The sequence below is a fragment of the Erithacus rubecula genome, assembly GCF_903797595.1.
Source record: "Erithacus rubecula genome assembly, chromosome: 4".
Taxonomy (NCBI): Eukaryota; Metazoa; Chordata; class Aves; order Passeriformes; family Muscicapidae; genus Erithacus; species Erithacus rubecula.
This window is the reverse complement of record NC_136686.1, coordinates 18,419,913-18,441,064: the sequence shown is the minus strand read 5'-3', so window position 1 is coordinate 18,441,064 and position 21,152 is coordinate 18,419,913. Positions and strand designations below refer to the sequence as shown.

The window sequence follows — 21,152 nt, the reverse complement described above, 5'->3', positions numbered from 1 at the left end:
TGCTGCTTCCAACAGCTTCAGAGGTTTAAAGAAAGGAATTAAGTACATGGCTAAATGCTCCCTTTCCTGTTGCTGTTTGCACGTTGTTAAAAGAGACAACTCCATTTTTACAGCACTTTACAGATCACATTCAATAATTCACCATTTAAACCCACACTTGCTTTCTATTTTCAAAACCTCTTTTAATTCTTGATAAGATTGGACTGCACCACCTGGCAATCCCAACTTTCCTTTGCAATAGGTCATGATCCACAGCAACACTGGCTGCCTGTAACTCTTCACAGCTATGCCTGTAGGCATTTCACATTGAAACCAGGAAAGTCTGAAACTCTGGAGGAATTGCAGGGAGGTTAAGGGAGATGGCTGCTTAGATCTTCTTTGGGAAAAACATCACCTTCTGGCAGATGTTTACCCTATGGATGATACATTGGGAACACCAGAGACCACCAGCAGTACAGTAATTCTTAATTAGTAACAAATGCAAGCCAGAATACATGGAATGTACAATTGACAATAATTAGTAACACACTGCACCACACACCCTACGTGACACTGTCATTCCAGCAACCTCCTGTTTGGTTAAGCAGGCACTGGGTTGGACTTCCCAACACAACAAAAAGTTTCAGTTTAAGAAATTTATTCGAAGAACGCATCACAGTGACAGTCAAGGAACATCCAGGCTGGATGCCATGCCTCAAGCAAGAATCCTAAATCAGCCCCACTACTTTCCATGGTTTGTGGATTTTAAACGAAGCTACGCAATCTAGAATTAGAAGTGAAGCAGAAAACTTTGCGAAGAGGCTGCTCCCTGGGAGAGCTTGGGAGGACAGCCTTGGGCTTCCCCAGAAGGTGTACAGCAGTAAAGCAGGCAAAAGGCCGTGTCACAGAGTGCCTTGGAGGAGTGACTGCAGAAGGGACACGGCCACGGGAGCAGTGGGAGAGGCAGCTGCCACTATCACTTCCAGTCAAACGCGCGGCAGCTCCCGTTACTGCCGAGTGCAGCGGGAAGCACTCTGATGCACTATCTGCACCCACTGAAAGCTTTTTGACACTGCTCTTGCCTCCACTGTTTACACTCTGAAGCAAGAGAGAGGTGCTGGGAAGGCAATTCGCCTGTAGAAATGTCTGTCTTATAGAATCCAACCTTTTTGCTTTCCTGCAGCACATACATGGGTAAAAATAAGCAATCGGCCTCAAAAAATGCTGGAACTCTGAAACACTGAACGGATCTGCTGCAACCTTCCTGGGCACCACGCAAAGCTGGTCCTTCCCTCCAGATGCCCTTAAAGGAGTGGGAGGAGAGCCAAGCAGCAGATACACTGGGGGTTTGACTACACTGCTCCCCAGATACATTACATTACATTACATATGGGTGGCAGGGTTTTATTCCCGTTCTGTGTTTCAATCTCAAATTCAACCTGGCTCTGACTTACAGATGAGGAAAGGGAGGAGTGAACGTGGCAGAGAGCAGCACCTAATGTCATATCACCCACTGTAACTGCAGAGACCTGTAGCCAGACCAGCATGATCCTACCGAGAAACATGGGATTATCCGACTCAAGATGCAGGCCCTACTTTAGGAAGGGCAAGACAAAGAGGGAAAATAATTGTGGAGTTCAGTTGGTGCAGAGTGACAGAAGGCAAGGACTGGAAGGAGCCTCCAGAACTCACTCTTCACACAGGAATTTAGCCACTGCTTTTGTCACAGGAACATTACTCACTCCTTCCTGATTCCCTTGTCTTTTGTTACAGATTACAAACCCAACACCTACAACAAGTAAAGAAGCAATTATGGGCACATCACTGAAATGCTGCAAGGACAGAACTATTCCAAATTCACAGTGCAACCTCACTGCTTGCTGACAATTCTACTTGCTACAGGCCTGACTCTGTACCAGCTCACACCCTGCAAGGGGGTGGAGCAGCACTGCCTCAAGTACCATCAACACCTTGCAAACAAACCATGGAGGCGAATGCTGAGCCAGGTTTTCAAATGCAGGCAGCACAGTATCATTTGCCAAACCCATGCAATGAACAACTGTGTATTTTCCTTTGAGGCACATCAACAGCTGGCCCCACTGAAGAAGTGATCTAAGACATCTGCTACCCACATTTTGGGGGGGTGCTGAGTCAGTATGAAAGCCACTCACAGCAGTGTTCCTGAGCAACCAAAACTGAAATTCAATTTAGTTTGTCAAACAGATCTCTTAATTTCCACAGTGCTGCTGGCTAGCAGACAGCAAGCAATCAAATACAAATGTGGACATTTAAATTTCAGTCAAATTCAGATCCTTGCAATGCAAACATATGTACCCTTCATCCAGGCACATGCACTTTCCAGGAAGGAATAATGATACATTGCAAGGGAAGAGTCTGCCTGTCTGTGTTGCTTCAGGTATTGATCCTGGCACCAAATGACATCATCTCAGGAAAGCAAGGTTATTCCCCTTCTCCATGTTTTTTTTTTTTTTTTTTGACAGATGTCTTGGCCTGAAATGTTGTTCAGATTCCAGGTGTCTTTCGAGGTTCAGTGCATGTGTGCAAGAACAGAAGTGGCAGTGTCCCATGTTACCACAGTATGGTAATTGCTATTCCTGTAGGGATCCACCCTTCTTTGCCACTTCCCTTAACTCTTACCTTCACTCAAGGAATCACTCACATGTGTGCAGGACAACACAACATGCATAAATCTCCCCTCAGTTTCCTCCAAGTTTAGGCATTCACTTCACACAAATCAGAAAACATATCTGGCCTTTTATTACTTCTATTTAAAGACCATAAATCCCTCCTTCCTTCTCTGGAGGGGCCAACAGGACTTGTTAAGCCTTCTGGTTCCCTCTGCTGCCGTAAAAAGGTGCAGAGTTTCCGAATGCAACCAGCTGCTGCACAGAGGCCCTGCTATAGCCTTGGAAAACATCCAGAGTTCACAGACCTCCTAAGAGCCTCCCATGGGACGGTGCCAACCTCCCGGCACTGCTGAGCTGGGGGATGTGGTGCTGGCAGCAAAGGTCACCTCTGAGCAGGGAGACTTCCAAAGACCCTCCTCTTGGCCCCAGCTCTTTGGAAGCAACCACACTTCAGAGCTGACTGTCTACAGTGCATGGGGCTGAAAGGAGTGGTCTGGCTCTGCAATGGAGATCAAGAAGTCAAAGCACTTAAGCTTTTGATTTCTACTAGGCTTCCATGATACCATCTTTGAAAAGATCAAAGCTGGGCATCCTGCTCTCAGAAACAGAGCTAGACATCAACAGAGCATCTCCTTACCCTCAGCACTCTAGGCTCACAGCTAAGAAAAAGGGGGGCACAGAGACCCCCAACTCCTCAGAATGCCTGCATGGTTTCCACTGGCAGAGCCCAGGGTTGGTGCAGGGCACTGAGCCAGGTTGGGCATGTCAGGAGATGTACCATTTCCATATGCAAAGGCAGTACCTACCCCTACTTTACATCCCTTCCAGCTTCCCAAGAGTCAGGGAAGAAGCTCCCACAGTTAGGCAGCTCTTGCTGCACCAAAATGAGAGGCATCAAACTCCCTCCTAGACAGCTCCAGCTGCACTTGCACTGGAGCTCTCCTGCTTGAGCAGTGAGGTGACAGCAAGCCTCAACATCCTCAGACTGAAATCGCTGCACAAGTACAAGGTTGGTTCGTACATGCTCGAGGGAGGTGATGTTTCCCAACACTACATTTACACATGTAAAACAGAGGCAAATTGGCACTAGCTGACTGCTTATCCAGCACCCTGAGGCAGCAGGACTGCCTCAAATGACTCCCTGTCAGAAAATCGCTTGCATTCACCAGGAGAAGGCATTTGGTAACCTGATGGCAACTGGACTGACAGTATTTGCTATACGTGGATACCATCCTTAAGCTGCCCTCAAAAATGGGTGGCACACCAAAGCAGTGACATACTATGTGCTAATGTCCCCACCAGCCACTCATTTCAAGTATGTGTGTTATAGACAGCTTTCATCAACAGCAGTGCTTCAGAAACAAAGCCTGGTATCACCAAAAATTGTCTAAGGAGGGAAGTACTGTACAAAAGTTCGAATATAAAATGCTTTTCTCCAACAAGCACACTTCAGGAGCAGAAACAGCAGTAAAACATGGTGATCAACACAAGTAGGTACATCTAAGTCAGTTCTCAATAACTCGAGCAGAGAGCAGGTCACAGACTCATTTGGTGGATGAGTTCTTCCTTTTCTCTTTTTTTTTTAAACACAGTCATATTGACTTCAATGGATCTTTCCCACTCTTCAACCACTAGATCTGCCTGGTGATATATTTATCTACATAAAATTGAAGATACTTTCTCTCACACTAATGATAAGACTAAGAAAGATCATTGTACACACCACCAGATATTAGAAGCAGAAATGTCAGGAAGGTTTACAGTAATACTTGAGGCCATGAAATTAAATTGTGCTTTCATTACCAGCTGTGGAGTTTTAGGCTTGGACCCGCTGCTCAAAGTCTACAGACAGAGTAAGGGAAAAATCAGCCAGTGTTTCCATCCTTCTCTGTAATTTGAAACCACTGAGACATATCTCGGGGTATAAATCACACAGCTCTATAAATAAAATAAATTACAATTTTGTACTCTTTGGAAGAAAGCTGACACCAAATTCATGTAGCAAATCCAAGAAAAAATAAGTCTGGCCCATTGCCTAAGCACATAAGAAGCTCCCCTTGTTCCCAGGGAGGAAGCTTCATCATCACCATTAGTTTACCATTCCCTAGGGGATTTATATCCACAGGTAGTCTATAGTACACTAAAGGTCTGTCTGTACATAGCAGCTCCAGGCAGAGCCAAGTGTTTATTAACAGAAAGTGCTACCAGCAAAACTCCTGCAAATCCCCGTGAAAGGCCGAGCTCCTCTTTCCAGGTAAATAAATGGGAAATATTCCCAGTTAGTCCCAATCCCAAACTCACATCAAACAGATACCTGCAACTGTTTCTCTCAGCTACTCACAGTGTCCCATTTTTTAAACACTCACTGTCATTGTATCAACTGAAGTATGACCTCTCCCTGGCACAGTCTTTTTAAAAGAAAAGCTGCTACATACATATTTAAAAGCAAGTAACCCGCTACCAGAAAAAACACTTAGTTTTGTATAAACCAATTATCCTTTGTGGTAAAAAGATCAGATAAACACAGTTTTGAAAGTGTGTGGTTAGAAAAATGATTAAATGTATCATTTTGGCTCTTTTATAACAAATTAAAAGATGAGACTGAAGAATTCTTTCATTTCTTATCACTAAATAAATCTTCTAACAGAAAATTGTCACTTAAAATCTCTTCATAAGCATCCTATTCAGTTCAAAGTGGGGGACAAAAGTGCAGTACAAAGTAGAGAATTTTACTGCCTCTATTCTCTATCCCCCCTCCCACCCATATACATAGCAAAGAAAGCAGGAAAACACCTTGGAATCCAGCAATACAAAACCAGCCAGAGCTTTGCCTGCCAAAGACACCAGGATCCCTGGGGGTTTCTATAACCCACCCTGTGAGGAGCCAGCACTGCAGCTCCTGTAAGCCTCTGTCTCCTGTAGGTGACACAGGCAGGACTGCACAAGGAGTTCACAAGAAATATGAATGAGCACATGCAGACACATTTATCAAAATCCTTGCAAAATGGGAAGCTGCATGTCTTACCTCGTTTTGAAGAAAATGGGTTTTCCATGCTGGCACATGCCTGCCAGCTCCTCCACCATATCTCAGCAACCTTCCAGCTCAGGGCATGATTTCCACCCCCTCTGGACAATGACAGCAGCACAAGGGATAGCCACTGTTATGGACACTGGGATAACTCCAAGTGCTAGGGAAATCAGAGATTTAGGAGAGACTACATCACTTTCCCCCATGGAAGGGAAGGCTGGCAGCAAGCTGAACTTTTGTCAGGCACTGGAGAAGCAACACAGGAGTTTGTTGAATGACAAAAAGATAGAAACAGCATTCATCAGCCCAACCCAAACATGTAGCCACTCTCCACCCCTGGGTTTTGACCACAATTGAATAAAATATGAAGACTACTCACTGTCTGAGCAGCCCACCCTGCCTCATGGCTTGCTCTGTCCTACCCCAGGGTCTCCTCCCCACACCAGGCCTGGATATCACAAAAGGGGCCACGGCCACCAGCTGCTTTCCTCAGTGAGATCAAACCTTTCCCTGAGGGTACAGCACTCAGCCAAGCACCACTGGTCTCTCAGACAAATCCAGTGATGTCAGAAAGATGACAGACCTCCACCTAGACCTCAGTCCTGCTATCCACAATCCCATGGGGAAACACATCCAGGCAAAGCCTTGAAGTCCACAGCCCCTCCATGGCACTTTTCCCCCAGGTCAGTTCCCATGATTGTCACAAAACATGGGTGTAAGAGAACAGAGCATCAGCTTCTGGCACACCACTACATGATGAACAGGGAAACCCACTTTCACCAGGAGACAAATTCTTATTGTCTTCCTGCAGATAACCCCAGAAGAGCAGGGATAAACTCCTTGGATGGAGGAAGTTGAGCTCAAATGCCCTGCATCCACTTTTAACAGAAATTGTTTGCAGCACTTAATTGCAATAAAGCCACAATTAATTGTGCTACAGTATCAGTAAACACACTGGTCACATCATTAGAGCCCATTATTTTTCCCTCCAAGAAATTACATTACTACATTATTGATGTAACAATCCAGTGTAATGAAGTGCTTTGCACCAAGTTGACAGAGCTACAGCCCTGACACCAAATTTAGTGCGGATTGTTTTGGCTTTTTTCCAGTAGATCAAAAATTCCAGTTAACAACCTAAAAAACAGCTGCAGAAGAAGTTAAAACACCTGTCCCTAATCAACTGCAAAGGCTTGGGTTTCTACTTGATACAACTCAAAATTACAGCTATTTCTAAATACTCTGCTTCAACAGTGTATATTTTTACCTCATATTTTTACTTGGACAGACTATTTTCAGAAAGGCATTCGAGAGATTATGCCAGAAAGCAGTAAAATAGCAAGCAAGCTGCTTATGTAAATACTGAACTTCTTTAAACTTAGGGGGAAAGAAAAGGAGCAGTATCCAGAAGGTCACCACTCCTAATGAAGAGAGCACATATGAAACTCCAGGAAAGAAAAGTTGCCCACGTCAAAATGGCAAAAGAAAACCTAGAGAAGTGATCATGAAAGGAGCTCAGAACAGTGGAACATTCAGTCCTGAGGCTCTTACTCATTCACAGGACTCCTGAAAGCAATAAAGGTTATTCGTGTGCTACTGCAGGAAGCAGCCTCAGTTTGCAGTGCCCATCAGCAGCAAGTGGCTCTGCTGCACAAACAGCAGCAACACCCACCACATCTTGTGCAATGCCTGCAAAGGCTGTCCAAGCAAAGCTCTGGCTAAAACACAAACCAGTACTTCCTCTGCAATTATTAATATAGGATTAATATAATCTTTAGAAACAGTCTCTGTGTGCATAACCCCAGCACGTTGTTTCCCAGCCACTCCTTTGCAATTATACAGTTCCACAAACCCTCACCATGCTGGGAAAAGGAAAGGGCTCTTTAGAGTAACTTTAAATTTACTCTTTCAGTCTTGCATGTTGGCTCTCTGCAAAAAATTCAGCAGTTGCTCAAGTTCCTATTTTACCACTCAGTCCCTTGCATGGTGCAATCACAGAATCCCCAGGTGCATTTGGTCCATTTCTGGACCAAATGACACCACTGTGGTTGACTACCACTGCACAGAAACAATCCCCATAGCCCCCAACCACCAAATTTCATTATCTTTTCTGCTGTTTGTTCTGTTCTTCCTTTTTCTGGAAATCAGGCTATAAAACTGAACTAATTACTCCAGGCTCAGAGAATACTTTATGTGGGTGCTGAATTGTTTTAATTTTTCCTTATGCCATGGTCAACATTTGTGTTTAAATATCAACAGCTTTTTCTGTGCATCAGTGCACTGGCAACAGCACTGCAAAGCTCTAAAGGAAGAAAGATCAGAACTCACCTCAATGAGGCTTCTCAAGTCACAGTCAAGGAAAGAAGTAAACTTACAAGTCCTTATTTTCTTAATATCTCTTCCCTCTAAGATCTGGGTTTTGCCCCCCAAAAAAAGAACGTTTCCCAGGGACTCGCCCAACTCAGACCCCACCAGACCAGAAAATGTGTGAATACCAACCCTAAAGACACCAGTGTCTGCACTCCACCCTCTCACTCCAGACAGGAATGTCTTACCAGCACTGTCAGAAATATGCAACATGGATTGCACAAGCAGGCAATGGTACAGGTTTAAATCTGCTCAGCAGCTAGCTTTGCAGCCAGTTTTGCAGTTGGGGTGTGCTTGCACTGTTTGCATGAGAAGCACCTATTAAGCAGGCAGCAGCCTGGTTCCAGGTAAACTTCCAGGGAGCCTCAAAACATAGCCCTAGGTTGGGCAAATCAGAGCCATCTAATCTCAGGCTGACAGAGATGGTGGACAGGGTCCCATCCAAAGGAAAACCTTGCCTTGCCTCCTCACTCAGTGAAAGAAATCACTTGCAACAGTGGCTGACACCTGAGCATCCAACCCCAAACCTTAGTGACTCACCAGCTCCTGCCTCACACCTCACACAGCCTGTAATTAGAACCTCACCAGCCCTGATAAGGCAGTGTTCTCCCACCCATCTGATAACTGGAGTCCCTCCACAATGTCAAGCTCCAATCTCGTGCCTTTTTCTCCCCATGACATCCCTGGTCAGAGGAGGCAGAGTAGGCAGACATCAGCATCCCCATCTGCTCTGGTGGTTTGAGGGCTCTCATCACCACAGGTCTCCTTATAAAACCTGCCAATTATCCCACACATAGGCAGTTTCTGTGTGCTGAAGAGAGATGACAGCCCATATATCCTTTCTGAAGATCAGTTAGACTATCTGTACACTTAAGGAGGAATGAGTTTTGGCTAGGGAGTTTTTCTCCTGCTGTATTTAATCTTGCTTTAGAAGTGTTCAGCCACCACAGTCTAACTGCTGATGTGCATCAGACAGACAGCATCACCAACTCACTTACCTTGGCTCCCAGCATTCTGCTGCAAGAACACTGATACCTAAATTCAGCATCCTTTGCATTACATAGATGTTTATGTCATTCCTACATTCAAAACTGTAAAATATTTCAAACTACTCCTCATCTTACCCACCACCTACCAAACATGCTCTTTAAGATGGAAGCAAGGCATCACATGCATTCCTACAGGCAGGTATTTTTCATTAAAAAGAGTCTGCACATTCCTGGTGTCTGTTCCTGCATTCAGCTTGAAAAACTGTTTTCATTCTCCAGAAACAGAAGACAATTCTTTTGTGAGCACACTGGTATAGTGAAGAACTAGTTAACAGGTAGAGTACAACAGCAAAGCAAGAGCAGGTCCTCACTACTGAGGTGGTTGGGATTGGGATTTTTTCTGTGTTAGAGGAACTGCGTACTTTGAAACCCTTCCTCCTCCTCCTCCTTACTGAGAGCATGCCAGATAATTAAACTGAACCTCTTATTTTTAAAATCTAATTTACTTTTGAAAACCTACACTGCTGGACTATTTTTAGAATTTTTCTTATGTGGGCCAGCGGAAATAGGCTACAGCCAGGTAGCACAAGGCCTCACAGACTGCACTGTGCAGTCTTTAAGCTGAACACCATTAGTCAGTGAAACAATGGGAAAAAAATTCCATTCAAATTCGGAATAAGTGTCTGCAGTAAAGTACTGATACTCATCCCCAGATTTGGAAAAGCTTATCTTAAAAACCTAAATCTGGGCCTACAGCTTTGACTCAGTTGAAAATTTCTTTAATTTTTAATTCTTTAATTTGTTATCAAATGCAAGAGCTTTTCTTGGTATTTGACAGGCTGTCCTTACCACCAAAATCAGTGGGAATGTTGCCCAGACAAGGACCACAGGATTGGGTTTAGCACTACCTTTGGAACAACTTGTATCACACAGCACCCTGCACAAGACATGCACTAGAGAAATTAAATAACACAAGTAGCACAGGGATACATTGTCCAAAGTACTGTGTTCTGTGATCCTTATTTTATAAGCAATTAAGGAAATAACAGCATCAGAGGTACCTGCATCTAGCCCCTAGCAGATGTCATTGGTATTTGGCAACCCAGAGCAAAATAATCTACCTACCCAGATTTTCAGTGAATGATTCAGTGAAACTACTTTCTGTGATATGCTGGCATGCAAAGAAATGTCCCTGTATTACAGGGGGGAAAAAAAAATCTTCTTTGCATTTGCCCCAAAAAAAGCATCACAGTGGGTAGCCAAAATGATTCTGACCTCTGAAATCTCTCTCATTCCTGCTGGCAGCACTTCCCACTGAAGGTCTGGGAGCCCAGCACTCATCCCCAGGCACCTGGCCCACCTCCCCAGTGGCAGCTTGCCTCGCTGCCGGCCACATTCACTGCTTAGAGGTGACAGAGAAATGAAGATGCTTCATCTGGGGTGAAGGACCTGCAATCTGGGGAGTACATTTGGCCCACAGCACCACAACCTCTATTTTTCCAAATCCCTGCTGGATATCATCCCAGAGACAGGCTTGCAAGACTTGCTTAGCTGTTTGCAAGAAAAAGCCAACCTTCCCTGATTGTAGGACATCTATCACAGCCAAACAACACAAAAGCAAAGGCACTACAGCCCAAGAGTGTTTATCCAAAACTACCACGGGGCCAGAGAAACTGCAAAACACTGCAGGATGCAGTTTCCTTCAATTATTTGACTGCCTCAAAAATGCAAACACATTCAACATACCTCTGCAGCAAACCTAGCCCTGCTCACTTCTCCCACCTGGGAGCAATATTTCATAGCAGTGCAATTTAAAAACAGGGTGATTTTATGAATTTTAAAGCCTCAGACTCTTGCAGGTCCAGGTGCTACTCCCCAGTACTTGAGGACAGAAATTTGGTCCTTGAAGAGGCCTCTCCTCTAATCTTCTCGGGGGTTCCTGTTTGCCTCCTCACTCACCAGCCTGTCCCAAGACCTTTATGGCTGTGTGAAGTCCCTGTGAGCTCACAAGAGCTCTGGAAAAGCCACGTAAGGCTGTGAATTTGCTGACCCAGAAGTATTACCAGTCCCTCACGGCTCAGCTGCAACGCCTCCATGCGCTCCTATCTCCTGGCGAGCACCCCAAAGCCTCTCACACATCCTGCAGCAATGATCCCTCCCTGCACTTTCACTTTCAGCTGCCTTAAACCACCACAGAAAGAGCTTCACCTGTCTCCTGTGCTTTCTGTATCTCTTGGAAGATCCCAGTATCAGCATCCATTACTGCCTGTAGCACCACGGCAGGAAGAGCCCAGTCCCCAAGTGTCACATCAGCCAAGTTCCCACCAAGCACCAACATCAGTCAGCCACACACCACTGCCCACAGGGATTGACACCAGGCCTGACACTGTGCTTGTAAATGGCCTGCAACCAACTGGGGTGAACAAGTCCTTCCCTTATCCACCTCTGCCAGCATGATTCATCAGCCATACAATCACCTGTCCTCAGGTCTCTTGGTACAGGGAATATAATTTTCTTCCTATTCCATAATATTAATCCAGTATCGCTTAAAACAAGTAAAAGACTATTTTTTTTCCTTATCACTGATAAGCCAAGAGAGTCCCTGTGAGAAATTTCAAGTCTCTTGACCACCTTTTCAACCTCCAAGCTGGTGCACATACCACCAGACAGCCCCTGACCATACTACAAAACCTCTTGGGTTGTTTTCAGGAGCAATTACACCAAAAAGGGGTACTGCTTACTATGAACTCAGGCTAGGCATCAAGGAAGAGGATAAAATACTATCAAGGTGACAGGCACCTCTTCAGTAGAGTCCAAGAAAATGGTCATGTCCTATAAGCCATGGTGTAGAACTTTCTCCTTTCCTGCAAACTGCCAGAGTAAGGAAGTGTGACGATTCAAAAGAATCAGCACATCGGGTTAAATTAATTAAAGTGACTCAGACAAGCCTCAGCAAGGTGTCAGCGTGCCTGTGCTCCATCCATGCTGCTGAACTGATCCACACCAAGACTGGATCCTTCCTCTTCAGCTGCTCCCAGGAACATGCCCCTCACTCCTGCTGTCAAAATGAGCCAACAGTTGCCTTCCCACTGATTCAATTCACCTGACCAGTGCCCACCTCTCTTCTGTTTTTGAGAGAGACAAATGCAACCCTATGGAAAGCAAAAGGAGTGGCCAGACATCAGATTATATCTTCTCACTTTAATAGCAGGATAACTATGTTAGCTTCTGGGAAAATGTGCTCACCTTATGTGCTGCCGGACAAATGGGGCCACAAATGGAAATTCTTTGCTGCAGGAAACCCCTGAAATCAAAAGCAGACCAAGAACCAACCACATGTGACCACTTGGCTGGCACAGTCTTTCACCACGTCTGTTTTTTTTTTCAGGCTGCCTAATTGAACACTTCTGGCAAAGTAACCAAAGGTTAATCAGCTGGCCACGCAAGCTCTGGGGTAATTTTCACTTTATGTCTTTTGAAATCTTTAAAATACTTATCAGGTACATAACAACTGTAATTACAGATTTATATAGAGATGGTGCAGTGTGTTGCTTTCAGCCAGCAAGTAAACAAGGACAAGAGCAAAGAAAGAAAATAGTCCTTATTTCTTTCTTATGCCTTGCTAAAACCTCCTACATCCTGGGAAAATAGCCTGCTGATAGAGCAGAGGGACTGGTAGAATGGCAACACTGCCAGAGCTGGACATGATGGCCCAGCCTAGCAGACTGAGGCAGCAGGAATCTTGAGCCTGGGAATAGACTGGGAAAGGGAACAGACACTGATGTGATCCACCATCCACCAAGCATCCACTTCAGCTCTCATGAGCATGCAGAACGTCAACGTGCTCAGGGACACGAATGGTGGCAGTGCTGCTGCTCATCACACTCACAGCAGAAAACAGCCTGGTGATGAACTCCCTCATCCATCCCTTCCTTGCTTTTTTGCTGTACATCCTTTGCTGGGCCAGCAACAGAAATATTTTGTGTGGAAGCTGCTAATTTCAGCAAGCCACCTGAAAGGAGCCCCCCCCACTCTTTCTGCACTACCCATTGGCCAGAGGAAACGTCTCCAGACAGAGGACCAAATTCCCAACACCCATGTGCTGCAGGAAACAGCCCTCTCCCCTTCTGGTGTCATCTCATTGAGCAGGGCTTTCTTCTTTCACACCTGCATTAGGGGAAAGGTGAGGGGAAGACCATAAAGCTTTTTTTCTAACTTTTGAGATAGGAAAACTCAACCCCTAACCAGGGCAGGGGAGAAAGGGCTGTAGATGTTTCCAGTCACTGCACTACTGGGTATTCATGCTGAACCATGTGGAAGGTTTGTGACTGACAACCAACTGTATTGTATGACACACACTGCAGAAACACCAACACACTAAGAATGGTCTCTTTTTCCTTTTTATTAACTTTGAGCAGCACAAGAGAGAAAGCATTTGCAGCAGCATTAGGAAAAGGCACAAAATTGTCCCTAATTTTCACCTGCACCTTATGTCATCAGCTCACAGGATGGCTGAAAAACTACATGAAGCCTGTCAGCACTCAGCAAAAAAGCCAGGAACCCAATATACTGCTAAAAATATATTGCTACTCCCCCTAACATGCTCCTTGTATACACAATCAGATTTCCCAATCATCATTCCAAAGCCTCATTTACATCAGAAACTAAGTAATGTAGATGGAGCCTGAAAACTCCCTAGTGTGGCCAAGGTTATAAATGCTATTAAGGTACTTTCCAACATGACAAAAGGAATAATCATATTGGCAAACATAAGCTTTATGATTATCCTGGGTGCTTCTGGTATAACTATTTCTGGGACTTTTGTTTTTTTAATGTTAGACTCATAGCTAAAACAAATTACATGAATCAAAACATCCAGAGGGGAAACAAATGCTCATCAGCTAGTCAGTCAAACCTCAATCTCCTGCTGGGTTCTTACTTCCCAGTCCCACCACTGCTCCCTTCTCAAGGTGTCCTCTTAAGGTAACAGAGGTCTTCAACAAGCACACACAAGCTGATTTTCCTTCTGTCCCACTCCTGCCAGCACCATGTGTCAAAGCAACCCACCTCATCACAGACAAGGAGCACAGTATCCCCACTGCCATCCCAGATCCCACCAGCATCACTGGCCACAAACCACAAACAGGCAAAATCTTCTCTTTGGGAATTTGTCCCCTTCTCCCTCCCATATGGAGAGGGGATAAATTCACAACCTGTTCAAAGAGGGTGTGGAAGTTTGCTTGGGAGGCTGTCAAGTAAGAGAATCAAGTAAAAATACATATAATTTGCTGCTCCACCACTCATGTCAACCTCTTGGCATGGGACTCAAATGCCCTGGAATAGATGGGAAAAACAAAACAAAAAAGACCTCCAAGTATAAAACACTTATAAGAACATATAAGAAACTTCAACTATGTTTTCATTTTAACCAGCAAAAAATACAATGGAAACATAACAGGGGGGTGGGGGGAAGGATATACTTGAAATTACAGTTTAAAATAAGGCCAAGAAAATAGCATAAAATTCCATTTTGTGCCCAAATATTAGCCTATCATCTTAGCTTGAAATAAGTTTTAGATTGATTTTTACAGTGCCCCTAAGGCCATAATGGCATCCTGAATGGTCAATTACAGCAAAAAGCAGAGAAGTAACAAATAACAGTATACTCACCAGTAAAAGAAGAGTATGGTCTCTGTATGCACACATGTATGTATACATATATATTCAAATTAAAAAGCATTTATTGATTTGGCCAAGCTGTGCTAATATATTGGTACTGCTCATTTGCTTGGAGTCCCCCTAATTCGCCTGAATTAGAAAAGGCTGAGGTTAAAGTGAGGTTAGCTGGCACGTGTCAGCCAAGCCTGACCTAATCCTGGGTTTCTAACTAGTTTGATTTTCTTCTCTAAATAATATTAACAAGAGGAAGAAACCACAGGGATACAGTTGGGTTACAAATCACTATTTTTAGAAGCTGTACACAAACAGACAAGGCAGAGTTGTACATGCTGACTCCTCCACTGAAAACTCCACCCCGTGATCTCCCAGCTCCCTGGCTGTGTCCCTCCAACCACAAGCCCTGCCACAAAGATGTGAAGACCCTGAAGCCTAAAACAGGAAAAACCAATTTTCTTAACTCTGCATTAATTCAAATGCTGTCTAATACCATCCCTCCTCCCAGTGAAAGAGGACCTCCATATTACCAAGTATTTAAGCTACTTGGACCTGCCATTCAAGCCCCCCCCCCCCCCAATAAAACAACATACATGGATTTACTTCAATGCTCTGCACTGATCCAAGACCTGGGGAAACTTCCCATTCAACTCAAAGCATTTCTCAGATCTGGCCTAAAAGTAAGGTTTGATGAGCAATAAAGAAACTAAAATAATATTGCTTAAACCACGGAGGTGCCAGCTTTTACTGCCTTTCACTGAGCATGCAGTATTTTTCTCCCACTGTTCCAAGGGAAATAACACTCCGTGCAACTGTTATGGGATGTAAAACGTGCACTGTGCTGATCAGATGGAGCTCGTAATTGAAACATTTAAGCGTCAGTGAAATCCCAAACGTAAAGTTCTTAATTTTCATTCAGCCATGATGTCAAAATTCTGGGGGGAGTGGAAATTACTACCTTAGAGTGTTTTTAAGGTCTATTCTTTCTGATATAGCAATCAGAAAGATAAGCTCAGTCAATATGCCAGCAGCTGCTGCCATACTCCAGCAGCTCGCTGCCAATGGCATCGTCTCTTTGCCTTTGTCATCACTGCCCTGTCCCACAGAAGAGGTTATCAGGGGCTTATCAAGAACTCATGTCCTGCTGCCTGCAACACATGAAGGCCTGCCACTACCTTCATCCACAGGCTTTCGACCCTGCAAGAGCAATGAGGAGCTCCTGTTGGAGAGTGGGGCTCCCAACAAGGCAGCTGTCCAAGCTCAGGCCAAACACACCCAAAAGAAACCCAGGAGGCTCAAGGGCCCACAGAAAGAACCAGCTCAAACATCTCTGTCTGAAAGCACATAAGCATCATTTATAGGAAGGAGATTATCTTGCAATACTGATCTTATTCAGCAGCTTCCAAAATGACTGAGCATGACATCAGGCTAAAAAACCTCAGCTGAAACCACTACACACTCTGCAAAACTTACAGCCCTGAAAGGCTGGTTTGTGTCTTGCAGATGCTCAGACCATCTTCCCCAACACACATTCACAAACTCTGTTAGAGCAATCTTGGACTGCATCGGGCACAAACTCATGTTCCTCACATACTTGCATCCCATGATCTTCATGGGTTGCCTGCTTCACAGTCTGGATGAACTTCAAGGTGTTGAATTTTGCCTGGAAATTTTTTAGAGGTTTGACATTTGCCTCCCAGAGAGAGGCACCTCTCCCCAAAAAAGCCTGCCTGCAGATAAGGTACTGCTAGAGAGTCTGCTTTTGCACTGTTTTCCAAACCCCACCTTCACTCATATCACACTGGACATGGTACCTCCAGAAAGGACCTCACCACAGCTTCTTGTCCACACCTGATGGACCAAACCCACCAATACCAGTGCTTGTGTGTTCATGGGCAACCCAGCTAGGAAATGACACCCCAGCTTATTGAACCTCAAGAGTACAAGACCTGTCTCTTCTCCCGGAGAGGTGCAAAGAGATGTGAGAAGTCTGCTACTTGTTAAGTTGTGCTATCATGGTGGTTCAAGTACTGAGGACAGAGGAAGGATAAACTTGTGGTAAGGCCACTAAATAGAGATGCAACTTCCAGCAGCCCAAGCCTCCGGACACAGATTGCCCCAACAGTTTCAGGTCGGTCAAGTAATCTCTCACATCAGACTTACTCACCTGTTTAAGTGCCTGAGAAGGAAACATTTGCAACCAAACAGAGAGCACTCAAGACATCAAAATGGTGAGGCCTATATAAACAGATACATTCTTCCCTGGTGAAGAAACTGACTGATGTGTTTAATGGTTTATAATGCCTGGTTTAGTTGCCTTGAAAGTGTTTAAAAGCAGGCAACACACCCTTGAATTAAATCTAAATAAACATTCACAGCAGTAAAAAATGGCTTTTGCTCTAAGGAGGCCTGGCTCTTCCTTGCACCTGTAACTCTAAATATATTTAACAGGATTCCAAACTATAAGATATCAAAAAGCAAAACAACATTATAGACATTTGCATAGAAAGCAGGGAGACAGAGAGAGAGAGAGAGGCAAAACAAAATGGACAACTTGCTAGGGTCTGATTCAAACATCTTAGAAAAATGCTATTTGCTCAACTCAGGACTGAGCTACCAAGGAGATTTGTGGCAGCTAAAACTACAATAAAATGGAGATTAAAACTATTTTGTGTCCCTAGAAGTGAGATAAATGAGGGTCAGAATGAAGTTCATTTAAATCCACTGAGCTGTTACAGAGGGAGTTAGAGAGAGCCACAAAACAAAATGAAAGGCTCAGTAGGAGCCTGCACAGCCAGTGCTGCAATGTCAGAAACGCAACACAGTGCCATCTGAAACCTACAGGCACCGTAGCAGGACTCAAGGAAAAAAACAACGGTGGCACTCCTGGGGAAGCCATGCCTGCCTGCACCAGCACTGGAATAACACACCAGGGTCCTGCACCACGAGCCCCCGAGAACAGATGCATTTTGAGAGGGGGTTCAGCGAAGCCTCTGGGGAGGACATCCACTGCTGGAGTAAAACCACCAGAGGAACAGAACCAAGCAACATCTATTTACAGCAGGGAGGAGTATCTGCCCCTTTCTTTTGCTCCCACTTGGCATCTTTCTTTGGGTCTCTTATGGGATAGAAGGTGCCTTAAGACAATAGATAATTAGCTGTAATGCATCCTCTGTGGCTATAACAACTCAACAAGGCTTATCTGGAGACGTGATCTAGGCTTCCAGTTAACCTTGTTCTCCCGGTTCCCTTCCTCTTCCATACCCCCTCTCCCCAAATATTTGCATCTCAGCTTGACAGGTATTTTAAATTTAAGCTTAATAAAAGTGTTTGCATGTGTCTGTGCACGCTTAGGAGAAGGTATGAAAAAAACACCCTCTCTGCCTCCCCGAATCACCTCTCGTTCCATTTTTCCTTCCCTGACAAACAGAGGGAGCTGAAATAAGGAACATCAACTTTGGAATGCCACTCTACCGAAGGATAACTTATTAACAATATTAGATTCATCGTTTAAAAAACGAAGGGAAAAAACGGCCAGGAAGCTGATGCATCACGGTGTTGCATTTGTGTCAAGCTCTGGGAAAACATGCACCAACATGAATGAAATCTGTCCAGAAAGACTGCATTTCAGCGCCAACCACGCAATCGCCGGCCAAACCACTGCATATGTAACAAAAGTTTGATCTCGCCTGCAAGCGCTCAGCTGCGCTTCTGCCATTTCCTGTGGAAAACTGAAGCTCTGAAGCAGTGTCTCTGAGCCAGCTGCCCCTCAACTCACGCCCATCGCGCCGCGGCGGGCGGGCAGCCCCGGCAGAGCCGCGCGGGGGATGCTCGGCAGCTCCTCCAGCCCTCCCCGCGCCCCGGGCCGGCACCGCCGTGCAGGGGCAGCCGCGCCGCTCCTCCCTCCCCGGCCCCCGGCCCCGGCGGCAGGTGCGGCGGCGGCGGCCCGCCCAGCGCCCGGGGGGGCGCACGGGGGCCCGCCCGGCGCAACAGGTGGTCGGTGGCGCCCGGTCCAGCCCGGCGGCCGCACTTACCGCTGGCGTTCTTTCCGCAGATGAGGTGCTGGTAGGGCTGCAGCAAGCCCCAGAGCTCGGGGTCGTTGTTGACCGTCTGCTCCAGCGCCTCCAGGGTGAAGCGGGGCGCCTCGCCACTCTCCTTCTCTTTCTCGGCCGGGGCGGCGGCGGCGGCGGCCGGGGGGCGGCCGGGCGGCGGGAGCGGGGCGGCGGGGCCGGCCAGCACCCGCGCGTGGATGTCGCGGAACAGGCTCTCGGTGCCGGCGGTGAGGTAGATGGCGGCGTGCTCATGGATGCGCAGGGCCACGCGGCTGTCCACCATCCAGCGGTAGAACTTGCCCACGGAGAAGGCCAGTCCGCACCGCGCCGACTTGCCGCGGCTGAAGCGGTCGCCGCCGCTGCTGCTCATGTTGTAGAGGGAGAGGGCGCCGAGGGCGGCTGCCGTGCAGCGAGCCGCCAGCGTCCAGCCCAGGACGATCTCCATGGCGCTCCGCACCTCGTGTTTGGTGCACTTGGCGAAACGGAGGCTCAGTCGCTGCGCCTCCCGAGCGATGCGCACCAGCGCCCGGCTCACCAGCGTCGAGAGCCGCGCCGCCGCATCCCGGCTCCCGGGGCTGACGGCGCCCGGCGCCCGCGGCTCCCGGCGCGGCGGCGGCAGCAGCAGTGCCTCCACCTCCTCCAGGCTCCAGGGGACCTCCTCAAGGTCGGGCAGGAGCCGGGAGCACTGCTGCCCCGAGCAGTCCAGCACCTCGGAGTCTTCCGCTAGGACGGTGTTGACGGTGTCGAAGCTGTTGTGCCGACTGTGCATGGAGTCAGTTAGGTGCGGCCAGCAGCTTCCTCCATAGGGGTACGCGGGGTGCGAATCCGAGCAGCACAGCGACAAGTTGGAGGAGCGCACCGAGTCCGCCGCACCACCATACCCGGAGTCCAGCGTCAGGTCTTCCAGCGTCCTCACCGCCGTCTTACCTCTCCGGGCCATCGCCGCACTTCATGCTGCACCCGCGGGACCCGGGCGGGGAGCGGCTCAGGGGAACGCGGGGGAAAGAGAGCAGCGAGGGGGCGCGGCGTGACCCGCCGGCCGCTTCGCTTCGCCCCGCTCCGCCAGACGGCAGCGAAGCGGCGGTGCTGCCTGCGCCCTGCTCCTGCTGCCGCCGCCGGCCAAGCCCGCTGCCGGCCCGGCTCCGGCTCCTGCTCCTGCTCCTGCTCCTGCACTGCGCCGCGCCGCCGGCCCGACACCGCACCGCAGCGCAGCGCCGGCCAGAGGGCGCGGGAGGGCGGGGCCATGCAAAACGGCGCCGGCTCGCAGCCAATGGGGAGGTGGGTGGGCGGAGACATGCAAAACAGCGCGTCCGGCGGCCAATGGCACGGCGCCCTGCGGCAGCCGCGCCTCCCTCCGCTCCGCGGGGCCGCTCCGCCGTGTCCCGCGCCCGCCCGCGGGGCTGCGACCTCCGTGCGGGCCGCACCTCGAGCGCTGGGGCTCTCTGCGCTGCCAAGCGTGGATGTGTTAATGCGGTCCTGGGCCCGCCGGCAGCCGGGGGAGTGCGAACCGTGTCCTCTGTCCCCGCGGCTGGGAACGGCACGGCTCTGATACAGGCGTCTACGCCGTTCCCCAGGTGTACGAACTAGAGTCCCGCTGCAGCCCGCACTGGGTTTTCACACCAGCAGTTCCCTGATGTTGCTATAAACAAATGACAGGGAGCGCAGGCACTCACACATCTCATCAGACAGACACGACGTTTTGAAATCAAGTAGAAACTGCCACGTAAGAATCCCAGCCGTCACTCGAGTCAGGAAGAGCAATTTCCAAATAATTAAAACGAGTACAATAAAACCTTTTGACATTCTTGACGTTAACCCATTAAGTATCGTGAAGGCTTTGACAAGTAAGAATTGTACTGGGCTTAGGGCATATATCCTATGCATAGTAAGATGGGTTTTGTGCAAGACAATTTATCCTCGACTAATGTATTTTAATCTTACATTGCTAGGCTTTAGCTTTATTAGGAGTTGCCTGACTAATGTCCCAGGCAACAGACTGAGAATATATATGTTTGTGTGCTCTGGTTTTGAAGAAATCTTACATCCTTTTAAGCATAAATACCAGAAAATTTCTATCCCTTTAAGGATAAAAGCCTAGCAAACACATTTGTCTATCATGCCAACAGTGGCAGCCAAAATTCTTGGACAGACAAGGCAAGTCATGTAAGTGATTTCCCCATCCAAGCAAGCCTGGCACTCCTTCAACCTCAGCTTCCTAGAGGAAAGGCATGAGCACAACTACAGGTAGGCTCATCTGCCAGTCAGGTAGGGGACAACTATGGTACTTATGACACCCATTGACAACTATGACAAGGGGGTGGCTTTCCAAATGAAGTCAAGTGCTGTCAAAAACTGCTTTCTCAGGATAGTCTTGGCCCTTCCACAAGATGCAGTATGCACAATGGGTTTCCACAGA

General features: G+C 47.2%; 1 protein-coding gene across 3 annotated transcripts in view; it reads right to left on the bottom strand.

Moving 5' to 3' along the window:
• ABTB3 (ankyrin repeat and BTB domain containing 3) overlaps positions 1-21,152 on the bottom strand; it is a 178,093-nt gene that overhangs the window by 142,710 nt on the left and 14,231 nt on the right. For 2 of the 3 annotated variants that reach the window (XM_079303617.1, XM_079303618.1), the window contains exon 1: positions 18,719-19,791. The exons of the other annotated variant lie outside the window; for it this stretch is intronic. In XM_079303617.1, coding sequence (XP_079159743.1) covers positions 18,719-19,676 — 958 coding nt within the window. In that variant the 5' untranslated portion in view covers positions 19,677-19,791. Of the gene's footprint in view, positions 1-18,718; positions 19,792-21,152 lie in introns of those variants that run through there. 3 annotated transcript variants of the gene reach the window in all.